The 12,779-nt window shown below is 50.6% G+C and overlaps 1 protein-coding gene across 1 annotated transcript in view; it reads right to left on the bottom strand.

Moving 5' to 3' along the window:
* The window catches only part of LOC118159982 (olfactory receptor 14A16-like), a 25,150-nt gene extending 16,788 nt beyond the window's left edge, over positions 1–8,362 (bottom strand). Inside the window, exon 1 of the mRNA XM_035314514.1 lies at positions 8,180–8,362. Within this exon, the coding sequence (XP_035170405.1) occupies positions 8,180–8,357 (178 nt within the window). The 5' untranslated portion in view covers positions 8,358–8,362. The remainder of the gene's footprint in view (positions 1–8,179) is intronic.
* Positions 8,363–12,779: the final 4,417 nt, after the last annotated feature.

The following is a 12,779-nucleotide window of genomic DNA, read 5'->3' as shown; positions in this document are numbered from 1 at the left end:
TCCCCATGGAGTCGGGTCTGCTGCCCACCCTGAGCAGCATGGGCAGGAGGGAGACCCCCGGGGGTACCAGGGTGCCACAAACCCCTGGCTCTGCACAGCAGCACCGCCAGCTCAGGGCCCTGCGGGGAGTATGGGGAGGGAAGCAGCAACGGCTGGCCAGGCCAGCACAGACACAGTGCCCTGGGAAAGGCTCTCTGGGAGCAAGGATGGCCCTGGGGAAGAGCAGGGCAGCATTTCTGGGCCTGCACAGATGGGTAAAGGAGAAAGGGAAAGCTCTTTGTGCAGGTACCTTCTCAGGGCAGGTTTCTCTGTGCCCGGGCCAGGCCTTCTGTGCTGGCCTGGGGAGCAGGGCTGGCCCTGCGGGGCACAGGCACTCTGAGCTGGGGATCTCCCAGGCAAGAGACCAGGGCTCCTGCAGCTTCATGGACCTCCATTTCCTGGCACCATAGCCAGCCTCCTTGCTCACCCCAGACAGCAACATGCAGGAGCTGCCTCTTTCCTCCTCCTCTAGAGGGCAGAGGGGAGGGGGAAAGAAGAGCAGCATACATAGTAAAACAGATACTAAGATGCGTAAGGATAGAGAAAAAAAAATATCAAATGCCAAACATAAACATGATGAACATTTTCTAACTCATCAGTTCCCAGAGAGCTTGTGCAGGCAGTCTCTGAGAAACTGCCACCTTGTCTTGGAAAGATGACCCCAATTTTTACTGCTGAGCACCGTGTTATGTCCCATGTGGACTGACCAGTGCTCAAGTCCTCAACCTGGTGCCAACTGGCAGAAGAGAGCTCTGCAGCTCCAGGGCATGCAGCAGCCCCTGCAAAGGAGTCTGGTGATTGATTCCTTGCAGCCCTGGGGCAATGGCAGTGACCCCATGAGCTGGGTCTGCCTCCCAGCCTGTCCAGCACAGCCCTGCAGAGTTCCCCCATGCCCTGGGCAACACAGCCCCCTCTCTCTGCAGAGCAGCACCTCTGGTTGTCATGTCAGAGATTTCAACTTTTGCCTAAAGTCATCCTTCAGGGCTGCTTTCAGTTTTCTTACACAGAGGCAACCAGTGCCTCCAAGATACCTGGGGGAAACTGAAGCATGCATGAAGGCCTGGGAAAAGTTACTCTGGAAATGTAGGAGCCATTCTGGAACCAAAACTTAAGAGCAGGAAGCTCACTTTTTTGGTGGTACAGAACTGCTGGGTACACTGTGCAAAATGCTCCTAGTCATGGTTGTGTCCTCTTCCATTTTCCCTTAGGTGCCACCTCTGCGTTAGGAATGGAGGTGAGACAGATGCTCTGAGATCATGAAAGCCATCAGAAAGCTGACCCCAACAAGATTATTGCTATGGGGAGGTCTGCTGAACCCTGGCTAGGAGCAATTTGGGATCTGGGGGAGGGAAGAGGAGCTAGGGCAGCAGAAATTAATGATTTTGAAAAGGTAAAAGAGTTCAGGTAATGTTAATGTTGCTCTAACACTAACTTCAAAAATTCATGCGAGGCCCTTCCCATGTCTCAACCTGTAAACTTAATCCCTAAACCTAAATGCTAATCCACACCCTGACAGGAATCCAGTACTCTAATTCCAGACCTCAAAGTATCCCTTGAAGCCAAAACTCAGCCCATAGCTTCTTTCCCTTACACTTACTCTTTTGCTTACCTTGATCCCTGCCCTTAATACTAGCATTGAAATGCTCTGTTTAACCCTAGAAATCTTCCTAACAGAGCTAAACAAAACCATAAGCCACAAAGCTTGTCCATACCCTAACCACAGACATCACACCTTAAACAAAACACCAAATCCTTCAACTAAATTTTCCCTAAGCTCTAACTCAGAAAGGTGAGTCCTAGTCCCTAATGCCGTACATGAACACCTAACACCCAAAGTCCCTGTTCCTGTGCATTAACCTCCTCATCTTCAACCCCTCTCCTAACCCTTAACTTAAGGTTCTTGTTCCCCTGGGGCAGGGCAGGAATCTTCAGGTTGCTGTGCAGTCACACAGCATTCAAAGATGAACATGCAGGGCCATGGATCTGATCAGCTTCTGGGCCACAAAGACGAGATGAGTGGGAATGCTCTGATAAGCTCAGCTCTGCCTGAGGATGTCCTGCACCAGCAGAATGTGACTGGAAGTGACTGTGAGGTCACTTCTGTCTCTGCAGTTGATAGGCCAGCAGCAGGAATGTGTCACAGAAAGGGAGTGTGAGGTCACTTCTGTCTGAAGTAGTTGGCAGGTCACCCTTGACTTAGACCTGGGATCTGTACTTTTCATCTACCTGCCAGTGGCACTGGAAGGCCAGCAGAAGGCACCTGGTTGGCATGCTGACTGGGGAATCCCCTCTGCCTACATACCCAGGAGGACCCAGACAGAAAGAAGGCCCCAATATGGGTTGTTATGTCCCTTCTGCCTGAGTACATGACTGGACAGCACGAGGCACAAGGCTTGGGTGTGTCTAGCCAAGAAGGTGCAAGGACATCAGCAGGCCCATGGCTTGGAAGATGCTGGAGAGGTGACTTCTGTCTGGTTGGCTGACAGGCTGCAAGAAGGCTGATGGGTTGGGATGCCTGCTTTTGGAGTGGTTTCCACCCTGATGGAGCTTTCTTTGGTAGTAGGGAAGAGCAGGAGAGAAAAAACTTCCACAAAGTTCACCTTGGGAGGTTGGCCCTGGACACGAAGAGCAAGAAATGTCCCTCAAAGATTAGTGCTGTGGTGCCATAGGTCACCCAAAGAGTGTCTTTGATCAGCCCATGGCTTTGGTTTCAAGGAACAGCTGGTGAGGGTTGACAAGACATGGGTGAAATGATGGAAATGCCGGGGTGAGAGCAAGGTGTTGGAGAGAGATGGGTGTCTGCAGACTTCAAGGAAATAAGGCAAAGTGTGGGACAGCATAGGAAAGCCTGAAGAGGAAAAGGCAGAGGGTGCTGGCAAGAATGGAAGGCCCCAACCACTCTGAGGTTTTTGTCCTGTTGGCTAGAGCTTATGAGGAGATGGGGCCTCATTTGATGCCTTTCAACCCTGTGCAGCAGCTCAGAGATGTCATACCACTTTTCTTCTCATGGCATCACACTGCCCACCACATCCCACAGACCCCAGGAAGAGCCCTGAGCCAGAGACATGGATGTGCAGAATCTCCCCTCCCAGTGGCTGGGGTCAGGCCTTTGCTCTTCTGCTTCAACAAAACCAACCAAGACTTTTCACAGTGCCTTTGCCTGTCTGTAATCATGGCCTCCAATTATCTGCCCTAACAAGGCCCTGGGGAGGCTTTGTTAGTAACAGCCCTCAATGGGGCCTATTAATACTCCTAGTCACTTCAACTTTTCCTTCTGACTTTACTTGCTCACGTGGTTACATCACTCTCCTCTCAGTACCTGAACTTCATAGACTCTGCACCATAATACACCATGGAACTCATTAAAATGAAGAAACTCCTAACATCTCTTCCATAGTTTTCTTCAAGTCTTCATGGCATGTACAGCTAATTGCAAAGCTTGCATGATGTAGTTAAGGAAGAAGATTACAAAAAGCACTTAATACAAATCTTTTATTGTTTTAAAGGCTGAATTTTGCTGCATTTCAGTTTTGAGCATCATTCTTCTATTGCTGTTCATCCAGGGTGACTTCTTTGGAGACCTTCTTCGGGAGGAAAAGCAGAGTCTGGAGGTCTGACACCTCCACTGCCAGCAGTGGTCTTTGTCCCTGTAACTGCAGCCCAGCTCAGAATACGAAACCCTTTCTAAGACAAGTCAGGGGTGCCTTGGGAAAAAAAATAAAATAAAATATCATACAATAGCATAAAATAAAATAAATAAAATTAAAAAGTTGAAATGACCATTGGAACCTGAGAAATTCAGCCTGAATCTTAGTAGATACCTGGACATCCATGGTCTCTCTTGGGTCTTCTGTGGAAAACTCAGGAAGAAAAGTAGAGAAAATATATCTTCAAGTGGCTGTAGCTGTACCCATGAGCTTGGCCTCTTTTGGGAAACTGTCCCCTTCCAGCCACAGAAAACTAAACTGAGTAATGAGAAAAGACCTGTCCAGTCAATAGAGTAGGGCAAAGTCATACTTCCTCTGCTATAGATGCAGTGGGCAAAAAGAATTGCATTGTGCCTTACACTACTCCATAAGGACGTGTAACCCAGATCATGCAACTTTATCTTAGTACTGACAAGTCCATCACTAAACCATGCTAGTAAGTTCTACATCTACACATTGGCTTTCCAGTCGATGAACCAGCTCATGGATGGGAATCAGGGAGTCTCGGTTAGCGTGACGCTGCCTCAGGTGCGCCACCATGGTAGCCATTGGCACCTGCTGTTCTTCAACCCTCAGCAAACCCACAACAGAAGTATTCTGTGGAAGACCAAGCAATGTAGACAACTTTTTAATGTCCTTTGTCTCCAAGGCAGCTATGCCAAAGCCCCACTGGTGCCCTTTAGGAACTTTTAAGTTCCCTCTCCTAAAGTAGTCTATGCTGAGGATGCACATAGCCTTCAGACTGGTCTCAATGGGGTGCTTTTGCCATTCCTTCCCAGTTAGACTCACTTCAGCCTCCAATACAGCTAACTCTTGGGATCCTCCTGTCACTCCAGAAATACAGGTGGGTTCTACCTCTTAATAGCTTGATGGCAATAGCTTGATGTGCACCGGTGTCCAGCTGGACACCAGCTGGACACCACTGTGCACCGGTGTCCAGTAGAGCCTGATACATTTGTGGGTCTGATGTACCAGGCCATTAAATATACACAGTCCAGTAAACCCAATTGTCCCTTTCCCCCCCTCCTCTCCCTGGCTGGAAGCAGGACCCTTCTAGTCCTACTCATAGTATTCAATACTGTGTCTGGTAGACAGCACACTGGAAACACGTCCCACCATGGCACAGTTATCCCATGGGGCAGGGGAGAGGGCGCTGACAGCCAAGGGATGCATTTGGGTGGGGAAGGTGGAGCCCAGCAGAGACAAGGAGTCAAGGCAGTGGGGTGGGGGAGGTCAGGAGAAGCAGCCCAAGTGGTGGTGCTGCTTGTGAGGACACATTTGTGCCAGCAGCCTGAGTGGGCAGCAGCTGTGCGGAGACGGGCCGGGGGGGGGGGCGCAGGAAACGCATGCCAAGAGTGCTCCTGCCATCAGAGACAAGGCTGGGGCCACGGGCAAGGGGAGAGGCAGGCCCAGGGCATGGGGCTGCAAGGGCCATGCTGAGCTCCCTGCCCCTGCAGCAGCAACACTGGCTCTCAGCAGATGTGCTGGCAGCACACACTGGGAGGCCTTGGAGTGCATCAGAGAGCAGCAAGGAGGGCGCTGGAGAGGGCTCGGGCAAGGTGGGCCCCATGCAAGGGCTGGCTGGGGTTCCTGTCTGCTGCAGCCACCGTATGCAGCATGGCAGGAAGAGGGCCGGCAGGGCTCATGCCCGACTTGCTGCGGATGAGCACCCGAGCTAGGCGTTGAAGCTTTTCCTGCTCTGCATGCCCAGCAGCTCCTGCTTCACTCCATACCCCATGGCTTTGCCCTCTCCCTGCGCACCATGGGGCAGAGCCTGATTCTGGGCTCTTCCTGAAATCCCTGCGGGTCCTGTTAGGCTGTGGTGAGGTGTCCCTCAGCGTTCCTTCCTGTGCTGCCAGGGCACACTGCTGCCTCCTTCCCACAGGGCCAGTCCTAGCCAGGCTGTTCCCAGCCTGTGCCATGGCCAGGGTCAGTCCCTTTCAAGGGCAGAAACTGGCCTTTGTCCTTGTGACTTTAAAGAGCCTTCCTTTCAATACATGCCCTTCTCCTCCTTGAACGCTTTTGCTAAGTAGAGGGGTCTAGGAGACCTTTATTTTTGGTAGACTAAGGCAGAGAAAGTTTTGAGTCCCTCAGCCCTATCTCTGTTGCTATGAAGTGGCTATGAGACATGGATTCACTATCAGATCTTGTCCTCTGACAATCTCAGCAGTCTCCATGACAGGACAAGACATGAGAATACATGACATTCCACACAGGAAAACACTTTTACTGTGAGCAATACCAAGCACTGAATCATGTTTCCTAAAAAGTGTGGGAGTCCCCATCACTGGAGACACCCAAAGCCCAACAGGAAATGGTCCTGGGCTGCCTGGTTTCGGTGTCCATGCTTGAGTCGTGGGGGTGGGCTAGATGCACTTTGAAGGTCTCCTCCAGTCTCAGTGAATCTGTCACTCTGCAATGCTTGTCAGTGTTTCTGAGAACTTCTCCAGAGTATCTCCAAACCAGCTGGACACCAGGTGCTCATGGGGGAGAGCCTTCTTTTGAGGATGAACTTGTTCACAATGTAACCCCGAGGACAATGTGGAGCAGGGATTACAAATGCCAACAATGCCTCAACACACAGAGGAGTGCCTCCCAAGGCAGAATGGGGCAGCCCCAAGGGCCACCAGGGCTTTTCCTCCACATTGTACCTGGGCTCTTCATCCCACAAGTAGTGCTGTACCTGAAGAGAAGTTATGACAAACAAGAGTCACAGAAAATGACTACCTGCTGGTTCCTTTATTTGGTTAATTACCAAGAGCTTATCAGCACCTGTACATGAGATCTTTGGGTAATATATATATATATATATATAAATATTTTAAAAATATTTTAATTGGAATAATATTGCAAAGAATGAAAGGCAATTTTGAAATACATGAACGATGGTGTTTCTGCCTTGCCCGGGTATATGTGAGGAAGATATGCAGGTACCTCATTGATGGGAAAACACTGTATATTAGAATAATATCCTCAGTGCCTCATTTAGCTCCTTCTTCCTCATGCTGTAGATGAGTGTTTCACTGCTGGAGGCAACACTAAGTATAGAACTGAAACCACGAGGTCCAGGGATGGGGAGGTGGTGGAGGGAGGCTTCAGGGAGGCAAACATGCCAGTGCACTCTATTTCATCAGCCAGGTCATTGACAAATAAGTTGAACAGGACTGGACTCAGTGTACATCCCTGGGGGACACTGCTGGCCTCCAACTAGACTCTGTTCCACTAGCACAACCCTCTGAACTGTGCCATCCAGCCAGTTCACAATCCACCTCACGGTCCACTCATCCATCCCACGCTTCCTGAACTTGCCTATGAGGATGTTATGGGAGACAGTGCTGAAAGCCTTGCTGAAGTCAAAGTAGACAACATCCACTGCTCTCCCCTCACCCACTCAGCTAGTAAGAGAGAAATACTCCACCTCTGGGAGGGCAGGGCTGGCAGGGAGGTGGCACTGGACAGGCACTGGCCTCTTTCCCCAGTTTCCCACCCAGGAAGCTTTCAGTCCATAATTAAGAGCCTGTACTTCCGACAGGAGCCTGCAATCCTGTGTCCTAAAGATGCAGCTTCCTTCCTTCTGTACATCACTACTTTACTCCCCCACTTTAGAGACAGCATTTGTGGGACTTTTTTGTTTTGTTTTGTTTTGTTATTTTTGTTTTTCAGCAGCAGAGCACCAGGTAATTGCTGCTAGAAGGCAATTGCAATAGATTCTTCAGTGCATGCTTGAGCTCCTGGTTCCTCATGCTGTAGAGGAGGGGGTTCACTGCTGGAGGCACCACTAAGTACAGAAATGAAATCACCAGGTCCCTGGATGGTGAAGAGATGGAGGGGGGCTTCAGGTAGGCAAACATGGCAGTGCTGGAAAACATGGACACCACGGCCAGGTGAGGGAGACACGTGGAAAATGCTTTGTGCCAGCCCTGCTCAGAGGGCATCCTCAACACAGCCCTGAAGATCTCCACATAGGACAACACAATGAAGACAAAACAACCAATAACTAAACAGATGCTGATTGCAGTAAGCCCCACTTCCCTGAAGTAGGCATCTGAGCAGGAGAGCTTGAGGATCTGAGGGATTTCACAGAAGAACTGGTCCACAATATTCCCTTGACAGAGGGGCAGGGAAAATGTACTGGCTGTGTGCAGGACAGCATTGAGAAAGCCACTGCCCCAGGCAGCTGCTGCCATCTGGGCACAAGCTCTGCTGCCCAGGAGGCTCCTGTAGTGCAGGGGCTTGCAGATGGCAACGTAGCGGTCATAGGCCATGATGGTGAGGAGGGAATACTCTGATCCAACCAAGAGGAATAAAAAGAAGACCCCGTGCAGCACATCCTTAATAGGAGATGGCCCTGGTGTCCCAGAAGGAATTGGCCATGGCTTTGGGGACAGTGGTGGAGATGCAGCCCAGGTCAAGGAGAGCGAGGTTGAGGAAGAAGAAGTACATGGGGGTGTGGAGGCGGTGGTCGCAGGCTATGGCGGTGAGGATGAGGCCGTTGCCCAGGAGGGCAGCCAGGTAGATGCCCAGGAAGATCGTGAAGTGCAGGAGCTGCAGCTTGCGTGTGTCTGCAAATGCCAGCAGGATGAACTCACTCACAGAGCTGCTGTTGGGCATTTGCTGACTTTGGACAAAGCTGTCTGATGACGAGGAGAAGGCAGAACGGACTTCAATGAGGAAAACCCATTAAAAATGTAGAGCAAGACACACCTGAGCCTCTCTCTTTTCAGGAGAACATTTCTGTAGCTTTCTTGCTTGTCCTGCAGCTGGGGCTGACTTAGAGTAGCACTGGGAGCAGCGGCTGCTGTGGGCTGTAGATGAGTCCTTCCTGCTGTACAGCAGGAAGGATGCAGGAACATGGGCAAGCTCAAGTTCAGTCCACTAGTCAGATCAATGAGCTTTTCAGTGTTGTTTCAAATAACTCATCCGAATGCAGAGTTACACAGGCCACTGCCAACCAGTCCTGTTCTAATCTTCCCTGTGTTTCCTCTTTGAGCTTCAGGACCATCCATCTCAGGAGTTTCCTTGAGAGGAAGCTGGAGACAGTTGAGAGCAGAGAAGCCCCAGACCAAGTGTAACTGGACAGAAACCTCACCTTGTCTCCAGGTGCCTGAGTAGGATCTCAGCTCTTCCCTCCTTGCCTCACTCCACCTGCCCACAAACAGCCATCCAGCATCACAGACATGGCATTAAGATGCAGGTGTCTTCTCCTGGGGGCAGCTGGATACCATAAGGATGCCACTAAAGAGCTGCATCCTGCTGGAGAGCAGCCTTCAGCCCGGGAGGACACCCCAGAGTTGATATTCAGACAGATGGATATTCACAAGCTGGGGTGTCCCAGCATCCCAGCTCTACCCCTGAAGTGTCTGGAGGACACTTGGCCACGTAGCTGACCAGAGGCACCTGACATAGGGCACTCCAAAGGGCTTCTGCCAGGCTTCCTCACCTTGCAGTGCAATCAAGCAGGACTCTCAAAGCCTACTGCATTGCCTACTGCTCTCCCAGAAACAAGACTCAAGAGGAGACCCTTCCAGGACTTGCAGCTGCATGCCCCTTCAGCCAATGACTTACCTTGTCAAGGGCTGTGCACATTTCTCCTGCAGTCATCTCTCAGCATCCGCCCACTCCCAACTGCCTTCAACCCCTCTCTCCTTCTCTCCTTGTGCCACCTGCAGTCAGAGCCCCTAGTTCTGCTGTGTTGTGCAGAGGAGCTGCTCCTGGGTAGAGCTGTCTCTCTGCACCAGGGTCCTCTTGCCAGGAGCTCTGTCCCAGGAGCCCAGCCCAGCTCAGCAGCAGAAGCCCAGCCCAAGGCATTGTAATCACCCCTCTGGTGGCTTTGGTGATGAGCCCACGAACCTCAGGCACTGAGGGCCAATTGAAGAAATCTCTCAAGAAGTCCAAGTCAGATGCAAGTTTCCTGGAGCATCCCCCTGAGGGCCAGGACTGACACAGCCTCCCGTGGAGGTTATTAGAGCAGAACACCAGACGCAGTGAGGACAAGTAGACAAAAGCAATGTGTAGGCTGATGTGTAGGAAAGTATATGTGTTTCACCAAGCACAAGGGACGAGCCTTGACCCCCAGCCCCTGGGATGGGAGATCCTTTCCCTTCACAGTGTACAGGGCTCTTCCTTGGGCAGTAGGAGATGGCGTTTTAATGATAATCTGTCTCCTCATAGACCTCAGTGACAGAGACAACAGCCATAGGCATGGACACAAAAATCTGAGTTCTGTTGGGACATTCAGCCTTGCCACAGCCTTGTTCTCCTCCAGATAAGACTGTCCTAGGGTATCTGTACATCTTTCCGTGCTGGCTGCAGACCTCTGCCTGTGTGGTGCCACACTGCATCTGAGCTGAGTCTGATAACTCAGATTTTCTTGTTGGTGATGCTCCTCATAAGGCAGCTCTGTAGGAAGCTGGCCTGGTTCCTGGTGAGCAGGCACCGCTACTCATATGGCATCCCTCATGGTGCCCAGGCCCTCCTCCTCCTGGGCAATGTTCACTCAGCAGGGTCCCAGTCTTCCCTCATGTGTGCGGTTACTCTTCCTCCAGTGCAGGACTGGGCTCTTCTCCTTGTAAACATCCAGAGGTTCCTGTAGGCAAAATCCTGCAGCTTCTCAAGGTTCTCCCGCACTGGCACTCCGTTATGTCAGCTGTTAATGTCTGCAGGCAGATGGTTCAACCTTCCTGTGATTGTGCTCTCTCTGACAAGATAGCAGCATCAGGAGTTTCAGGAAAGTTTGAATAATACAGGAGTAACCAGTTGAATGGAACTGCAGCACAGAGTCACAGAAGGGCAGGGGATGGAAGTCTGCCAGGTTCCACCTCTTTTCTGCTTCCTTCTCATGCATGCTGTCAGTTTGTCTGGAGCTGTGTCCTGAATGTTTTGGGGATGTGCAAGGATAAATATAGAAGGGCCAAAGCCCAGCTGGAGCTCAATCCATCTATTATGGTCAAGGACCATACAAATTGTTTATATAAACACTTTAAATAAAGAAGGATTAAGGAGAATCATCATCCTTTATTGGATTTGGGGGAAATCTGGTGATGATCTAGAGATAAGGTAAAGGCTGAGGTACTTAATTTGGTCTTTGCCTCAGACTCTAGCAGCTAGACCATTTGTTCCCCTGGACATTTCTTCCTCCTCAGAGCCACTGCCAACCTTCCAAGGTACACTTTTGTGGAAGTTTTTTCTCTCCTGCTCTTTCCTACTATCAAAGAAAGATCCATAAAATATCCTAAAAGGCATCCCAACCCATTAGCCTTCTTGTGGCCTGTCAGCCAACCAGACAGAAGTCACATCACCTGCATCTTCCAAGCCATGGGCCTGCAGATGACCTTGCAGCTTCTTGGCTAGACATACCCAAGCCTTGTGCCTTGTGCTGTCCAGTCATGTACTCAGGCAGAAGGGACATAACAACCCATATTGGGGCCTTCTTTCTGTCTGGGTCCTCCTGGGTATGTAGGCAGATGGGTTCCCACATTCAGAATGCCAACCAATGACCAGTGAAGGACAATGTGACCTCTCAGCTACTCCAGGCAGAAGTGACCTCACAGTCCCTTTCTGTGACACATTCCTGCTGCTGGCCTATCAACTGCAGAGACAGAAGTAACCTCACAGTCACTTCCACAGTCACATTCCTCCTGCTGGGGCTGGAGATCCTGAGGCAGAGCTGAACTCATCAGAGCATTCCCACCCATCTCCTCCTTGTGAGATCTCCTCCTACAAGCTGATCAGATCCATGGCCCCTCATGTTCATCCTTGAATGCTGTGTGACTGCACAGCAACCTGAAGATTCCTTCTCTGCTCCAAGGGAACAAGCACCTAAAGTTAAGGGTTAGAGATGGTCTGAAGGTGAGGAGGTTAATGCACTGGAATGAGGGCTTTGTCTGGTCAGTTTTTACATTTGGGATTAGGGACTAGGGCTTACCTTTCTGGGTTACAGTTTAAGCAAAGGTTTTGTGGGCAAGTTTGATGTTCTGCTTAGGGTCTTTGGTTAGGGGTTGAGAGGCTTTGTGGTTTAGAGTTCTGTTTAGGTCTACCTAGAATTCTAGGGCTAAATAGAGCAATTACAAGAAAGTGCTAAGGGCAAGGATCAAGGTAAGCAAGAGAGTAAAGGTAAGGGAAAGAGGATATGGGCTGAGTTTTGGCTTCAGTGCATACCTTGAGGTCAAGCATAAGAGTAGTGGATTCCTGTCAGGGTGTGGGGTAGCATTTAGATTTATGAATTAAGGTTACTGGTTGAAAATGGGGAAGGGCCTCATATGACTGTTTTAATTCACTGCTACAGCAGCAGAGCATAACCCGAACCCTCTTACCTCTACAAAATCCTTAATTTCTGCTGGCCAAGACCCTATTCTCTCCCCCAAATGTCACATCTCTCCTGTCTATGCTTCTCCCGACCTCCCCATATCAGTCATCTCATTGGGATCTGCTTTCTGATGGCTTTCACGATCTCAGTGTATCTGTCACACCTCTTGTTGGCTACTCTGTTTCTGAGAAAAGTGACACTTAAGACATGATGGAAAAGGACACAAAAGTCCATCAGAGCACCCTCCACAATGTTCCCAGCAGCTCTGCACCTCCAGAAAAGTGTGGTTCCTACATACAGGTTTTCTTTCCAGAATGGCTCCTATGGATCCAGGGTAACTTTTCCCAGGCCACACTAGTCTTGCCCATAGGTCCCACGTGTCTCTCCAACCTTCCCGTCTTCCCCTGCAGAAGTGCTGCCTCACTGCAGCAGGTTGGTGCATCTCCAGGCACAGGGGTGTTTCCTGAGGGCCTGCCCCGTGTGGGGAGTGGCGGGGAGGAAGAGAGCAAGGTCAGCTCCTGGGGCATGGCTGAGCACAGCCCAGCCATCCTGCACCATGGGCAGGCCCATTCTCCCAGGCACACATGCAAGGTGGACACTTTTCCATCAGCCCAGCTTCACGCAGGGTCCTTCAGCCCTGTCCCAGATCCAGGACTCACCTTCTCCTCTTCCACCTACAGACAAACATTGTTTTCAATCTGGGGACTCAAGAGGGACTTTAAGGATCT

The sequence above is a fragment of the Oxyura jamaicensis genome, unplaced genomic scaffold (assembly GCF_011077185.1).
Source record: "Oxyura jamaicensis isolate SHBP4307 breed ruddy duck unplaced genomic scaffold, BPBGC_Ojam_1.0 oxyUn_random_OJ72840, whole genome shotgun sequence".
NCBI lineage: Eukaryota > Metazoa > Chordata > Aves > Anseriformes > Anatidae > Oxyura > Oxyura jamaicensis.
Note: the sequence above shows the minus strand (reverse complement) of the source record. Positions and strands in the feature narration are given on the sequence as shown.